The 17188-nt window shown below is 41.6% G+C and overlaps 1 protein-coding gene across 9 annotated transcripts in view; it reads left to right on the top strand.

Moving 5' to 3' along the window:
- Positions 1-17188, top strand: part of LOC132895146 (homer protein homolog 1) — a 66074-nt gene that overhangs the window by 36075 nt on the left and 12811 nt on the right. For 4 of the 9 annotated variants that reach the window (XM_060935397.1, XM_060935398.1, XM_060935400.1 and 1 more), the window contains exons 2-6: positions 2924-3080; positions 6447-6578; positions 9719-9811; positions 9938-9964; positions 10415-10447. In XM_060935397.1, coding sequence (XP_060791380.1) covers positions 2924-3080; positions 6447-6578; positions 9719-9811; positions 9938-9964; positions 10415-10447 — 442 coding nt within the window. The remainder of the gene's footprint in view (positions 1-2923; positions 3081-6446; positions 6579-9718; positions 9812-9937; positions 9965-10414; positions 10448-17188) is intronic. The other 5 variants (XM_060935402.1, XM_060935403.1, XM_060935404.1 and 2 more) reach the window with 2 other exon arrangements.

Raw genomic sequence — 17188 nt, forward strand, 5'->3', positions numbered from 1 at the left:
GTGTCGACTCTGTTAGTCGTTAAACTGGACAGAATACATGATAACAGAGTTGACATTTCCGACCATTTTGTGTCTTAACTCCACACGCTAACCTCAGACTAGCTCCCACATGACATGTCTAAAAACAGAATTTTATGGATTTTAATCATACTATTGTTTTTAAAAGAAACGAGTGAGAGATTCACTTCAATATCACAAAAACAGATTTGATGAATAATTAATCTACTGTTGGTGTAAAATCCTCAACATTTTGTTCAAATTAATAGGAGAAGACACATAACATACCTCACTGCCTTTCTGAAGTTTCCCCCTAGAGGAAGTGACATCACTCGGTGCGGATGTCATGCGTATTATTAAAAGTCTTGGTGGATTTTATGCGGTTTTATAACAGAGTTAATGGAGTTGACAAAAACATTGGGACGGATAAAAAAATATATATATTTTATTACTGAAATTTCACATAATACAGAAAATAGACTTTCTGTGCAATTGATTTTATAACAGTTAATAGAATACCCCCCCCCAAAAAAAAAAAAAGTGTTAGACTGAATCACTTCATGTTTATTCGAGTTGAATGGATGAATCAGGAGTCAAAGACAGCTAGTAATGTAGGGGAAGGAGTCGGGTGGGAGTCATTTATGCCGCTTTTCCACTACCAACGCGGCTGAGTCGGGCTGAGCCGTGCCGTGCTGAGTTGGGCTGAGTTGAGCTGAGTGGGGCTGTTGGGGTTGCATTTCAACTACAACCGCGCTGAACCGTGCTGGCTGGAAGTGGGTGGACACATTGGGTGGAGTTAGCGAAAGTGGGTGTACGTCACGTGATGTCGTTAAGCGGCGCAAACAGTGACATCAGTGAGCTTTTAAGCGGTAGTCTCACGACCCGAATAGTAAACAATAAACATGGAGGACATGGAGTCGTTAGTGTTGCTGGTCTTGGTGCTGTGGCTTGTTGTCACCGACAACGCCAACAGATACTGGCAAGAGCGTATAGATGAGGCGAGGCGCATAAGGCTTCAGAAATTCTCGTAATTCGTAATTCTTCTTCTTCCGGGTTTACGGTGTTTACAGATCCCAGCGTGCTCGCGGGGCGTGTGTGGGCATGTGAGGACATTCCTCCTCACCAATCAGTGCACAGGGGAGTGTCTCCTCACGCCCCTAGCCCCACTCGGCTCGGTTTGGCTCGCTTCAGCCCCACTCCAAAACCGTGCGAGTTTTAGGGGCTAAGCAGGGCTGAAGCGAGCCGAGTCGTGCTGTTCTTTGGTAGTCGAAACGCGAGCCGTGTCGGGCTGAAGTGAGCTGAAGCGAGCTGAAGTGAGCTGAAAAAGGGTAGTGGAAAAGGGCCAATAGTTAATGTTTTATGGATAAATTGGGTCTAAAATGTACATCAAGCGTCGCTATTGGTGAAAGTTTGTCATAATTTGCATTGCTGTTCAAAACTGATTCAATAAAGATTTCTTTTGTCGAAAATAACAAAAGCTTTATCTCAGAGGCGCAAAATGTACCCTGAATTCTAGAATGACCCATATATAAGTATGTACTGTATGAAAGTCCTGCTCAGAAGACTCAGAAGTAGAAAGAGTCTGAGTCGGCGTATACACAGTGCTTTTAGAGATCATTCGCATCATCTCACTCACTGCATGTTGCGTCACATGGTACTTTCTGGTCAGTTTAGACTGCCATATTGGCACAGAGTGCGATGATGAACTCACTGTTTCTGCTTCATGCTGAGCGACACAGCTGCCATTCACATACTGCAAAAAAAAAAAACAACAACCCTGATATCTTAGCAGTCTTGAGTACTGGATCAGGAACCTTGTGTCTCTTCGTAGATGTGTTTATTCTTTTTAAGACAAAATTGAAAGCTTGAAATGAGTAAAAATAATCCAATATAAAGAAATACAGTTCTGTGCAAAAGTCTTAGGCACATGCTACGAAATGCTGTAGAGCAAAGATGCCTTCAAAAATACTGGAATGAAATGTAATGTTGTTAGATTTTAAAAAAGTGGGCGGCACGGTGGTGTAGTGGTTAGCGCTGTCGCCTCACAGCAAGAGGGTCCGGGTTCGAGCCCCGTGGCCGACGAGGGCCTTTCTGTGTGGAGTTTGCATGTTCTCCCCATGTCCGCATGGGTTTCCTCCGGGTGCTCCGGTTTCCCCCACAGTCCAAAGACATGCAGGTTAGGTTAACTGGTGACTCTAAATTGAGCGTAGGTGTGAATGTGAGTGTGAATGGTTGTCTGTGTCTATGTGTCAGCCCTGTGATGACCTGGCGACTTGTCCAGGGTGTACCCCGCCTTTCGCCCGTAGTCAGCTGGGATAGGCTCCAGCTTGCCTGCGACCCTGTAGAACAGGATAAAGCGGCTAGAGATAATGAGATGAATGAAATTCTGTAAAGCTGCTTTGCGACAATGTTTATTGTTAAAAGCGCTATACAAATAAACTTGACTTGACTTGACTTTTATAAGGAAATGAGCTGTAGGTTTTACTGAGCATCTGACAGAACCAGCCACAGTTCTTCTGGACACTCTGACTGTCACACTCGCATCTTCATTTTGCACCAAAACCCAGCAGCCTTCATTATGCTTGTTGTCTGAAAAGTGTCTCTGATGTAATACGCTGCTGTTTACAGACATACAATACAAACATTGTATTGTAAATAAATATCTATAATAAAGTTTTCACGATAAAAAAATACTTTTGTACAGTATTGCGTTTGTCTATATAAAATGGTTTTATTTTCTAGGACACCATTCTTCTGCATACAATACAAACATTTTAAAAATCGATAAAGTTTGTACTAAAAAGGGGGTGCCAATACTTATGCACATGATAGAATAAGTCGATTTTGCCTAAAAAACTTTTTTACTTTCTATTACTTTTCTGTCTTTAATAATGACGCTTTCATTCTTTTCTCTCTGCCTCAACAGAGAGCAGCCCATCTTTAGCACCAGAGCCCACGTCTTCCAGATCGACCCCAACACCAAAAAGAACTGGGTCCCCACCAGCAAGCATGCTGTCACCGTGTCCTACTTCTACGACAGCACTCGCAACGTCTATCGCATCATCAGCCTGGATGGATCCAAGGTCAGAGCCTCATATACAATACAAACACAAAGCCGTTAGGTTAGAAATCACATTATAAGAGCATTAACTAGAAGGGCACTCGGAGAGTGCAGGCGTCTGCCAAGGACATAGTCGAATCTTCTATGACGTGCAAATCTACAAACGCAACCACTTTATATGTCTGGATATATTTCCAAAATTATTAGAAGTATGTGTCTACGTGTGTATCAGAGAGTATTACTGGTACCCATGTATATGGAGTTATCGTATTTCTACATTGGTTATGTTTTGTCACTACTGAATTTTACTGCCATCTACTGGATTTTAAGATGTATGGCATTGTTGTGCACAGACTTCCAAGTGCCAAAGCCAAGTGCCACATCTTGCAACATTTAGTTTAGTGAAACTAAATTTGTGGATCTGCTCCATGACTCAGATCCACTCCAAAATTTATTTGGTTCTTCCTTGACCCAAGCTACTCCCTTCCACCAAGTTTCACTGAAGTCGGGTTGGTAGGTTTTGAGAAATCCTGCAAACAGTCAGAGAAACAAACCGCACCACAAACCATAAGCTTCTTGGTGGAGTTAATTAGTCATTCATTTGATATTATAACTATGCATGTAATCCAGAAAGTAATAAATACATCACTTGAGGGTATGAATTTATAGGAAAATAAACAACAGCGGGGTGGTGTGATAAAATCGCTGATTGTGCTGTAGTCTTTTTTGCAGAATCTCAGATGTTTAACTTGAATCATGACTGTGTTTGGCTAATCAGTAGGCTCCACCTACAAGTCCCTGTTTGCTACGGTTTATTCCTGAACAAGGAGTGGAACCAAATTCAGTTTGGGTACTTAGATATGGTACCATATGCTTTTCTTACTGTATAGTACCACATTATCCAGTCAGAAAAGCAGCATTAGATGAAGCTCTGTTCCATTCTGCCTCACTCATATATGCACACACACACACACACACACACACACACACACACACACGCACTTACGTATGCACTAGAGAGTTCCATGGGGGTGGCATGGAAGTTATTTTGGACTCTAGGCTGGGATAAGATGAGAAGATATTTTAGAAAGCATGCTTGCATAACAGACATGTGTGTTTACACACACACACACACACACACACACACACACACACACACACACACACACAACCTTCTCTGGGTGGGTAAACAAGCTCTTACAGAAAATCCAAATTCTCTAAAAGTCTACATAGGAGCTAGAGTGTGTGTGTGTGTGTGTGTGTGTGTGTGTGTGTGTGTGAGAGAGAGTACCCAATATGCACACCAAGCAAAATGCCAAAAATGGGCAGCTTATTATACAAAACCTACTCCACACACACACACACACACACACACACACACACACACAGTAGAGTCAATAGTTCCATAGATGTTCTCACCTTATTGACTGCTTCCTCTTGTCTAATCAACTGGAATGCAACCACAGCCTTGGAGCAACACACACACACACACACACACACACACACACACACACACACACACACACAGCTAAAACCCTGCAGTCATGTATTTCATGATAAATACAGTCATCATCTCAAGAGACGTTTTTCAATTATCTTCTCATGCTTCTCATAGTAAATTCTCTCATAACCATATGGTGAAATTTTCAGACTCGTTCACACACGTATGTTTGTGAAAATAATGTTTTCAGAAGCTTTAAAGCTGCCTCATGTTTTTTATACTCTTATATGTATACAGTGGGGCAAAAAAGTATTTAGTCAGCCACCAATTGTGCAAGTTCTCCCACTTAAAAAGATGAGAGAGGCCTGTAATTTTCATCATAGGTACACTTCAACTATGAGATACAGAATGGGGGGAAAGAATCCAGGAAATCACATTGTAGGATTTTTAATGAATTAATTGGTAAATTCCTTAGTAAAATAAATATTTGGTCACCTACAAACAAGCAAGATTTCTGGCTCTCACAGACCTATAACTTCTTCTTTAAGAGGCTCCTCTGTCCTCCACTCGTTACCTGTATTAATGGCACCTGTTTGAACTCGTTATCAGTATAAAAGACACCTGTCCACAACCTCAAACAGTCACACTCCAAACTCCACTATGGCCAAGACCAAAGGGCTGTCAAAGGACACCAGAAACAAAATTGTAGACCTGCACCAGGCTGGGAAGACTGAATCTGCAATAGGTAAGCAGCTTGGTGTGAAGAAATCAACTGTGGGAGCAATTATTAGAAAATGGAAGACATACAAGACCACTGATAATCTCCCTCGATCTGGGGCTCCACGCAAGATCTCACCCCGTGGGGTCAAAATGATCACAAGAACGGTGAGCAAAAATCCCAGAACCACACGGGGGGACCTAGTGAATGACCTGCAGAGAGCTGGGACCAAAGTAACAAAGGCTACCATCAGTAACACACTACGCCGCCAGGGACTCAAATCCTGCAGTGCCAGACGTGTCCCCCTGCTTAAGCCAGTACATGTCCAGGCCTGTCTGAAGTTTGCTAGAGAGCATTTGGATGATCCAGAAGAGGACTGGGAGAATGTCATATGGTCAGATGAAACCAACTTGAACTTTTTGGTAAAAACTCAACTTGTCGTGTTTGGAGGAGAAAGAATGCTGAGTTGCATCCAAAGAACACCATACCTACTGTGAAGCATGGGGGTGGAAACATCATGCTTTGGGGCTGTTTTTCTGCAAAGGGACCAGGACGACTGATCCGTGTAAAGGAAAGAATGAATGGGGCCATGTATCGTGAGATTTTGAGTGAAAACCTCCTTCCATCAGCAAGGGCATTGAAGATGAAACGTAGCTGGGTCTTTCAGCATGACAATGATCCCAAACACACCGCCCGGGCAACAAAGGAGTGGCTTCGTAAGAAGCATTTCAAGGTCCTGGAGTGGTCTAGCCAGTCTCCAGATCTCAACCCCATAGAAAATCTTTGGAGGGAGTTGAAAGTCCGTGTTGCCCAGTGACAGCCCCAAAACATCACTGCTCTAGAGGAGATCTGCATGGAGGAATGGGCCAAAATACCAGCAACAGTGTGTGAAAACCTTTTGAAGACTTACAGAAAACATTTGACCTCTGTCATTGCCAACAAAGGGTATATAACAAAGTATTGAGATGAACTTTTGTTATTGACCAAATACTTATTTTCCACCATAATTTGCAAATAAATTCTTTAAAAATCAGACAATGTGATTTTCTGGATTTTTTTTCTCATTTTGTCTCTCATAGTTGAGGTATACCTATGATGAAAATTACAGGCCTCTCTCATCTTTTTAAGTGGGAGAACTTGCACAATTGGTGACTGACTAAATACTTTTTTGCCCCACTGTATGTTTTGTTTGAATAATTTGTGCTGCTGCTGCTGTTTGTTCTCTTCAGGCCATCATCAACAGCACCATCACTCCCAACATGACGTTCACGAAGACCTCACAGAAATTTGGCCAGTGGGCAGACAGCAGGGCCAACACCGTCTACGGCCTCGGCTTCTCATCCGAGAGTCACCTGAGCAAAGTGAGACCAAAAACCAAACCAAACAAAAAAAACAACATGGACACCTCCATGTTTGAATACATCTTGTATACACTGTACAGTATAACTCAGTTAAAGGTAAGAAGTGCTACTTGTTTAAGTTTCATCCTGTGAGCAGCCATGTTTCTTTGGCGTCACTTGCTGAACTCGGACTTGATGAGTCCATCCTGAGTTACTGAGTAGGAATTCCGAATTGAGGGGATGTTTTCTTTAGTTTTTCCTAGTTGGAGGTTGGAAATGAAAAGTTACCTTTATACAGCCTTTAGTTGAATGGAACATAATAATGTATTGTGAGCTAGAAATCTAGTCAAGTGCAATAACTCAGGACGAGGATGGATGAGGATAGTGCTGCATTCTACTGAAGCTTGTTACTTTGAATTTCCAATCTCCAACTGGGAAAAACCAAAGAAAATGCACCCTGAATTCTGGATTCCCATTTGGAAAGTTGGGAAGGTCTGCTCAACATGTTGACATGGCTGCTCACACTGTGAACAGTAAATAATCTCATCTCATCTCATTATCTGTAGCCGCTTTATCCTGTTCTACAGGGTCGCAGGCAAGCTGGAGCCTATCCCAGCTGACTACGGGCGAAAGGCGGGGTACACCCTGGACAAGTCGCCAGGTCATCACAGGGCTGACACATAGACACAGACAACCATTCACATTCACACCTACGGTCAATTTAGAGCCACCAGTTAACCTAACCTGCATGTCTTTGGACTGTGGGGGAAACCGGAGCACCCGGAGGAAACCCATGCGGACACGGGGAGAACATGCAAACTCCACACAGAAAGGCCCTCCCCGGCCACGGGGCTCGAACCCAGACCTTCTTGCTGTGAGGCGACAGCGCTAACCACTACACCACCGTACCGCCACAGTAAATAATATAAAATAAAATATCACTTTTCTCCTTTAAAAGAGAATATATTTGTATTTATTCTATCCACATTCACTGGATATGAGCAATCGCGCACTCTGATTGGCTACTCTACTCTGCTACTAGGCTATCAGCTCATATACCGTGAGTAGAGAAAAACAAAATGGCAGAGCATGTTGCTGAACTAACTGAGGACAAAATAAAAACTACTCGTAAATAAAACCCCAAAAATGATCAAGTATTTAAAATAAATAGAAATAGCTAAAAGAATATTGTTTGTTTCCCGCCCAATATTCCACACTCCAGCCCAGTCGGTGGCAGTAATGCACCTTTAAGTTGGTTTGCTAACCGCCAAAAAAAACCTGAAGAAGAAGAAGAAAACCCCCCAAAATACAAAAAAGCAACAAAATATGGAATGAAAATATTTGATGGTAAGAACATATCTTTTTATGCCTCCGCCACCTTAAGGTGCAGGAGGCATTATGTTTACGGGTTGTCCGTCTGTCCGTGCGTCCCGAAACCTTGTGAACACGATATCTCAAAGGCTAATGAAAGGAATTTCACCAAACTTTCACCATTTGTGCACTTTGGGACAAACATGAACTGATTACATTTTGAGGTTAAAAGGTCACAGGTCAAGATTACTGTGAGGTCAAATGTCCATCCCCAAACTTTGTGAACACCATATCTCAAAGACTAATGAAAGGAATTTCACCAAACTTTCACGATTTGTGCACTTTGGGACTAAGATGAAATGATTAGATTTTGAGATCAAAAGGTCTAAGGTCAAGGTCACTGTGAGGTCAAAGGTCTGTCCGAAAACCTTGTGAACACAATATCTCCAAGGCAAATGAAAGGAATTTCACCAAACTTTCACCATTTGTGCGCTTTGGGACAAACATGAACTGATTAGATTTTGAGGTTGAAAGGTCACAGGTCAAGATTACTGTGAGGTCAAATGTCCATCCCCAAATCACAACTTAATAAGGCGTGTAGTCTACCAGGCGGAGGCGTCCCCATCGACGCTGTTGGCGTCGAGTTCAATCTAGTTTTATTTTTCAATAATTATTATTATTATTGTAGCAATTTTCACAAATTGCTTCTGTCATTTCGCTGGTTTGTTTACATTCTAAGCGGAAATGATTTTATTGGACGTTCTGTATAAAGATTTTATTGATCGAATTTGCAAAAAATAAAAATGCTCTGTTTCTGGGTGGCACGGTGGTGTAGTGGTTAGCGCTGTCGCCTCACAGCAAGAAGGTCCTGGGTTCGAGCCCCGTGGCCGGCGAGGGCCTTTCTGTGCGGAGTTTGCATGTTCTCCCCGTGTCCGCGTGGGTTTCCTCCGGGTGCTCCGGTTTCCCCCACAGTCCAAAAAACATGCAGGTTAGGTTAACTGGTGACCTCTAAATTGACCGTAGGTGTGAATGTGAGTGTGAATGGTTGTCTGTGTCTATGTGTCAGCCCTGTGATGACCTGGCGACTTGTCCAGGGTGAACCCCGCCTTTCACCCGTAGTCAGCTGGGATAGGCTCCAGCTTGCCTGCGAACCTGTAGAAGGATAAAGCGGCTAGAGATAATGAGAATGAGATGAGAAAAATGCTCTGTTTCTCAAAATCCAGTGAATGTGGATAGAATAAAACAGTTATTCCACTCAATCTCGATGTACATGGCTTATAGACAACTCGGTGCTACGCACTTGTACGACTCAATTTCATGGAATAACTGTTAAAATATTTTAAGTCAGTTAACATCGACAAATTAAATAAATGGTTGAATCTCTAGATCTGACCTACAGTTTTGAGAAAATAAATCATTTTTGAAGCTCAAAATGTCGAACACGAGACATGATCATGCAGCCTCACACAGCGTCTTTATTTTCTCTCAAAGTTTTGCTGTGAGGTGACTGCATGTAGTACGCAGGAACGTTATATGACAGCTTTACGATGTGCTTTATTTTGCTTGGTTTTGTCACTGTTTCCACTAAACTGTGTTCCTGATTCTGAAAGATCATCTGTTTACGCTACGTAATCCACCTCATACAAATCAAATCATTGTCCTGAAGGTCGCATAGCTCCTGAATCCTTGGGATTCAGAAATAACAAATAGCTTGTGAAGTTGAAACTCACACAACAAATTACAACTTTTGTTTTGAGAAAGTCAGCAGAAGAATTTCTTTCCTGGGGGTTGAACTTGGGTTTTCACTTCACTTCACTTCACTTCACTTCACGTCTCTGTTTTTTTCCTAGTTTGCGGAAAAATTTGCGGAGTTTAAGGAAGCTGCACGGTTAGCAAAGGAGAAATCTCAGGAGAAGATGGAGCTCACTAGCACTCCCTCACAGGTAAATTTCTGAACACACACACACCTCTCTTTTAAAGTATCAGACATTCCTTTTGATTTCTTCTTTCATTTTCTGTTTAACATACTCTTTGAACATCTTCTAACATCATCATCTAATTCTTCCAAGCGCAAACTGGCTTTGGTGTCTTCAAAGGTAAGGATGGCGTTGTTGTGATGGTACTGAATACCTCCGTTCTCCCTGCAGTAACCAACCCAAAGCATTTCTGCCCGACCCCCTACCTCCATCAGAACACTCAGAACGTCCGCTCAGAACCTTCGCACACGCTGACCTTCAACATAAAGCATCCACCTGAGCCATTTACCATCAATCTAAACCTTCCTTATGTGATTAACACCAGTGAAGACTGAGGTTCTCACTAAACCGTACCCACTCCATTTAATTCAACCCTGTCCAGTGTCCAGTGTAAAATAAACCTACAGTCCTCCATCTCGCTTGTTTAATTAACCACTAAAATATTCGGAGCAGCTGTCTTAACCATGTCTTGTCTTCAGTCTTTTTAAAAGATGTGACAGATCACATTGATGCGTTATAAACGCTTTCTTTTGAATACACCTCTAACAGTGTCCCCTTATTCAATTCAAGCACAAACGGGACTTGACTGTGGCCGCTAAAAAGGTAAGCAAGAGTCAACAACAGGCTAAAACGACTAACAGGCACTGACCTTTAAAACACTAAAAATAAGCAGAAAATTGGAATAATTTTCTGTACTATTTAACACTAGTCAGATTTATAGCAAGTAAATTGATATAGGGTATACGGTATGCTATCATTGTTGTAATAATGTTGTATGCTTATTTTTCTAACACATTAATGTTAACAAATACTAACTTTCATCTCATTATCCCTAGCCGCTTTATCCTTCTACAGGGTCGCAGGCAAGCTGGAGCCTATCCCAGCTGACTACGGGCGAAAGGCGGGGTACACCCTGGACAACATGTCATTTTAAATCAATACAATGATTTACTTGATGCTGAATACAGGGGCGCAGATAGGATTTTTGAACTGGGGGGGACTGAGCTGTCAGCAAATGATTCCATTTTGTGTAAATGCATATATGTACTGAAGCTTCAATATACATTAGAATTGCGAGTTTTCTAACTGAATGAACATTGGTAGACGAAGGCCTACCTGGCCATACATGATCAAATTGTTATTTGTCTGGTATGTTAATCACGCTCCAAAACTTCATGTCTTCTGCATGTTTTATTTAAACATTTGCTGATCTCAGCAGGATGAAGAATCTCATCACAGAAACTTTAACTTCTAACAAAAAGGGAATGTCCAAAAATTAATAACAAAATAAAATTGAAATGATTCACACTCGTGCCTTCATGTAAATGATTAGAAACATAAAATGTGTATGAAAACAGAAGTATAAACACTTGAACAACAGATTCACACAAATAAAAATAAAAAGTATTTTTTCCAATAAACAAAATTGATAGAAAAAAAAAAATTCCCTCTGCAGCCAAACAAATTTACCGTCTCGAAGCAGACTCAATAGGTCCCCAAAAACATCTCTCTGCCGCTTCCCAGTTTAAAAACTCGGACATCATGGAACATGGAATTTGAAAAAAATGGACAGTTAATGAAATGAAACGAAAACCCCAACGTTTATGCTGGTAGATGCTAGATTTCAATGCTTTTCCGACTTCAAACTTCCAACTTAGGAGTACAACTGAACGCACCATTAGTCGTAGCAGAAACACCAAATGGATGAGCTGTGCAGTGTTATTAACCGAGAATTACGTGGAAAATTGAACACCTTGCTTTCCCAACTCTGTAAGGATCTGCTCCAGCCTTTCCCCTTCTTGAATTGGTGTAATGTGGATTGATCACAGACAAGGCTACTGCTGCTGCCATTTCAACTTTGTGCTGCAATGTAAGTTAGTCTAACTAACAGAACATTAATCCTCGCTTTTTCTACCTATGTTTGGCGCCTTACGTAGGGACGGTGGGGGGGGACAGATAGGGGTCACTATAAATCTGGGGGGGGGCATGTCCCCACCGTCCCCAGTTCCATCTGCGCCCTTGGGTGAATAACGTACTGCACCTGAGAACCTATCCCAGCTGACTATGGGCGAGAGGCGGGGTACACTAACTTTCATATCAAGTGAATTTATCTATTAAAATAATTATCATACTCATAAAAATGCTTGGTGCCTTCATGTGGCTTTTTTCTTGGGGGGGGGGGGGTCATGATGCCCAAAAACGCATGCAGAACACTCGCAAAAACAAGACCTGTGGAAGATTGTGTCCTTCGCACAAGCAAATATGAATGTTCTTTCTACCTGAAAGTCTAACATGCAGGGACGGAGTCAATGCCCCACCATCATTATGATTCGATTCAGCTTGGAAGTCATGATCGTGAATGCAAATGAAAACATCTGAAGGGCATGTATTAAATTTGCGAAAACCTGCTTCTGCCAGTTGAAGACACAATTATACATTAACTAGAAGGGCACTTGGAGAACACAGACCTCTGCCAAGGCCAAATTGCGTATCCTGCATTGATAGCAGAAGTAAAATTAAATTTGTGGATCCGCCCCGTGACTTGGATCCACTCCAAAATTGAATGGGTTCTTCTTTCACCCATGCTACACCTTTCCACCAAGTTTCATGGAAATCAGGTGGGTAGGTTTTGCACAATCCTGCCTACAGTCAGACAAACAAACAAGCAAACCATACTGAAAACATAACCTCCTTGACGAAGGTAACTAAGTCTTAACAATTAGAAAGTTATGGCTAATCAGAAATGTTCTCAAAGTACTGAGTTCTTTTTTATATATTCACCTCATTGAAACAGAGCCTGTGAAAAGGTTTTCATTCCTATTTACCCTATTAACATGATATTCACTCATGTCGACACCCTTTTATTCATTTACTCATATTACGCAGTGTTTTTGATACACGCCTTTCACTCCTGTTAATCAACACGATACAGTTGAACATTATGTAATTCATGCGATTATTCTGTATGAATCATAATAATTTGTATGTGAAATTGATCTTATTCCACATGTAAATTAGTACTTGGTGTTTTTTTTAGCTTGTTAAATCAGGGTGCTAGTGTAGATATGGTCAAACGTGTTATCGCAGTTGTATATGAGTGGTGCAAAACGGAATGATATAATACCAGGCTTCTATAGACCCCTTCGCATGTTTGTAAACAAACCGACCGTTGCCAGGATGCGCGTGCAGCCTGGACTCAGAAACAATGGCGCTGCCCATAGACCGGCATTATGAGCTGTCAGATTATGCAAAACAATTGTCGTTACAAGCTCGAGAATGCTACATAAATAAGTTAACTCTAACAAGTGGACATCGCCTACCGGATCCGTATTTAGTAAAAGAGTGGACGGACGATGTTAGTAAGTTCCCTGGTATACAATGGCCAGATATATACTTGTACCTTATTGACAAGACTTCAGTGTACACCCACGAAAAACTTCATGCCTACAAGTCTTTAGACGCATATGATTATGTTATGTGCGGGCATGTACAACTTGATTAACAATGGGACATTCATATTCATTTTGTTTTAATCAAATGATGCCAGTGATGTGATGGCAATGTGGCTTTAGCTACAACAGCAAATACCAACACTAAACAGCAATTTGCAGGAGGTAATGGCATGAAAGGAATGATAGTGTAAAGAGTGCAGCTAAGAGAAATCAGAGCTGCGTAAAAAGCGAGAGACAGAGACCAGAAATGAAACTGAACGGGGCGGGAGCTAGGTTAGAGCAGTCAGCGTAAGTTGGCATTTAGAGTGAGGGCACACAATTTTACCTTTCCATCCTTGCTTTAAAATTGTGATTTTCGGCATACACAAATAATGATGGCACAAAATCTGGACTGCTTGAGTCAAGCGAGACCTCTCCTACAAACAAAATTGCATGCAAAGCTAAGTTAACATGCTAACAATATTCATTACATTGTGTAACTATGACCCAGCTAATCAGACAAACATTACCAAAGTATTTTGCTACATCAATAAACGAAGACTAGAAAGAATAAAAAAGAAAGATTTAATAAATAGCCTGATCTAACCTGTGATGAAGTGGGCGCTGCAAACCCGTGCATTTTTGATAGTGCTTTCATCCCAGTCTACATGTTTGATGGCTTGTAGCCATAGACGTCGGCGATTTTTTTGGAATGGGTGAGATCCTGCTGGAATTCTGTACATTTTAACCCCATCACTCCTACGATTCTGACACCCGACAACACAACAACTAGGCATCGCTGAGTCTTTTTTGGGTCCAGGCTGCGCGCGCAATTTCCTCTTACGTATGAATGACGTTTACTGCGAAGGGGTCTATTTATACTCTGGTAAGGTCCTTACAAAATATTTTGGCGAAGGTCTGACCAAAATTAACCCAAACTGTTAACCAAAATTGGACCTGATTCTGACTTGGTTTGTTGAACAAAATTAAACCTTAAAAATAAGCCAAAATATTTAAATGAGTTTGACATTTGGTTTAACTTTTGGTCAAGTCCTTTGACAAATTTTGGATGAAAGTTTGGCCAAATTTTGGTCTAGTTTTCGCAAAATTTTCGCTTGATTTTGATCAACAAAACTTCTCAATTTCTCATGTGGTGGCACTTAGACATTTTTCAAACTTAAGCATTCTCCAACTCTGGACTTGTAATTATTCACCTCAGACTGGAGAATTCCCTTGACCAAAATTTGGTGAAGGGATTGATTTTCATTCCTTAGAGTAGAAAAAAGTCAAATCCATGCCAGGATCTGGTCTTCCCAGGCAGTCTCCTGTCCCAGTACTAACCAGCTCTTTTGAGGTGCATGGGTGCGGCACCGATCTCTGTTTCCATAGCCCTCAGCCTCTCGCCTATACAGCTAGGGTTACAGTGGGGGGCTGGTCCTCTGGTAACCATGAGAGTTTGACTTCCCTAATCACATCTGTATTGCAGTGTGCCTTGCCAGATGGTACCATTTTTATGATGGTCTTTGGTATGACCCAACCGTGAGCAGAACTCACGATCTCCCGGTCGAGAGGCGGACACATTAACCACTAAGCCAACTCGCGGTCTAAGAGTAGAAGCTAAACCAAAATTTGGTCAACTGAGTGAGGTTGTAAATCAAAATTTGGTTTTGGGGCACCAGCGATAATTTGGTTATGGCTCAAATTTTTACTAATTTTTGGTTAAAGAACAGTGTATATGCCAAATTTAGGTCTAATTGTGACCAAAATTTGGTTTATTCAAGACAAATTATTTCATATGGAGGCTATAAAACAGTTGGTGAAGAGGTTTAATGCTGGTAAATAACTATGGTTTGAGCCAGATATCAGCCAAAAAACGTCATCTATATACTGACATTCGCTCTGCTGAAATTGAAAGGATTGGCATCTTATAACTCAAATCTAGCCAAATAAAGCTTGTATATAATTGTAGGTAAGATCTCCAATGACTTCCATCGAAGTTCATTTTACACCCACTGTTGTAATTAATTAATTAATCTTCTTCTTCTTTTTTATTTTTTTTGCACTTCCTTACATCGCTGAGTACAAAATGGCCAGCATTGGCGTTATCCTGTCTGTCATTGATTGTCAGTTTGAAACCCGGCCATGCCACAGCTGTCAACAGAAGAGAGCATAATTGACCCGGCTCTCTGGGTGGCAAAATTGGCCTATTTACCTCTTGCTCTGACAGTAATAAGCGTGATACTGTGTGATACTGGGCAATCATGACTGAATGGCTATTCGAGTAAAGAAGTGGAGGGTAGTGTCTCCTCCAGCCACATTTAGTTGTCCTGTGACATTGAAAAGACAGAACAGCTTTATTATTTAGATTTCATATAAATAGATAACTAGGTGGAAACTGGCAAGGAACCAGAAAAAATTCACAGCTGTTCGTTCTAAGCTCACCTTCTGAGGCGAACAGCTCGGTGGTTCTTCTCAACTGCCAGCCCACATTTAACATGTGATCCTACAGGAATTGGCCTCAAAGCAGGCAGCCACTTTTAAAAAGCGTTATGACACAGTAAAGCAACAAATCCAAACGATTGGCTCAAATGATTCCTCAGACCAATCCTATGGCGCACATGGTCTGCCATTTCTTCAGTTCTACATTCACAACTTGAGTTCCTATCTGCAGTTAGTTCCAGTTTACTGTCTGATATACAAAATGGAAGAAAACTCCTAACTATGGTTTCCTGTCATAAAATACAATTTCTCATTAGATGTGTATAGAGACATTATTAAGATAAAGGCCCGGTCCCACTGCACTTATGGATGCAAAAAGGATGTAAAACGTAAAAAAATCTTTGCCATCCGTTGGAAAACACTATGCATCCGTTGTGTACTCATTGCATACGTGCTTCATACGCTCTATCCATCGAGCATCCGTCCACTGTGATTTCATCTGCGCAAAAAGTTTTGAGCTGCACAAAACTTTTAGAACGGATGAACTTTCCGCCGTGTACGATGTAAATCCGCGACATATATGAGCAACAAACGTTCTATGTCCGTTATCATCCGTTAAACGTCTGCTGTATCCTCTCTGCATCCTCTGGGCATCCTCGCAACTCACATCCGCTGCAGCTGAAAACGGAAAGAGGGAGGAAAGATAAGGTACATGAAACGTCTATTCATCGTTAGTAGCACGGAAATAGAAAGGATGTAAGCGTATGCATCTCGTATATAAAGTATTCAAAACGGACAAAGCGTTTATATCTGGGATGTATCTCGTATATTTAGGATGTCTGGAGTATGTCTAGAGTATGTAGAAGGACACCTAGCGCAGTGAACGGTCTGCATCCGATATACATCCGCGCAACATCCCCTTTGTTTCCGTTAGGCGTACGTGATGCATCCCCTTCACCCGCTATGCATCCGCTCTTTCTGCTATGCGTCCGCTTCTCAGTTATCACCGGTAACCCCTTCGGAGCTGTCATCCACTTCCATCCGCTTGGCTTCCTATGAACATGCGTTTAACATCCCCGCTATATACTACCCACGTCCGTTCTTTTCTCGCAAATTTTGTCCATTTCTGGAGCGGATGAAAACGGATAGAGCCACCCCCGAAATTTTGCTCGTCCGCTGTGTCCTTTTTGCATACGTTTTGTGTCCATCGGCCAGTGGGACCGGGCCTTAAATAAGGTTTAGAAGAAACTAGCAGCAGTGCCTTGAGTGAGTGGACATAGCTAGTTAGCATGCTTTGATGATCTGCCAAAGAAGTTAGCATGAGGCTTAGCACGTAACATCTAAATCAAACGACTAATTACTAATCACAATGATTTTAATTTAAAGCTAGACGGCCTTTCGATTTCATAAAATTGGTGAAATTCAGTTCCTTTTGAAATTTGGTCATTGTGATATATGTTTATTTCTGTAATAT

The sequence above is a fragment of the Neoarius graeffei genome, chromosome 12, assembly GCF_027579695.1.
Source record: "Neoarius graeffei isolate fNeoGra1 chromosome 12, fNeoGra1.pri, whole genome shotgun sequence".
Lineage (NCBI taxonomy): Eukaryota > Metazoa > Chordata > Actinopteri > Siluriformes > Ariidae > Neoarius > Neoarius graeffei.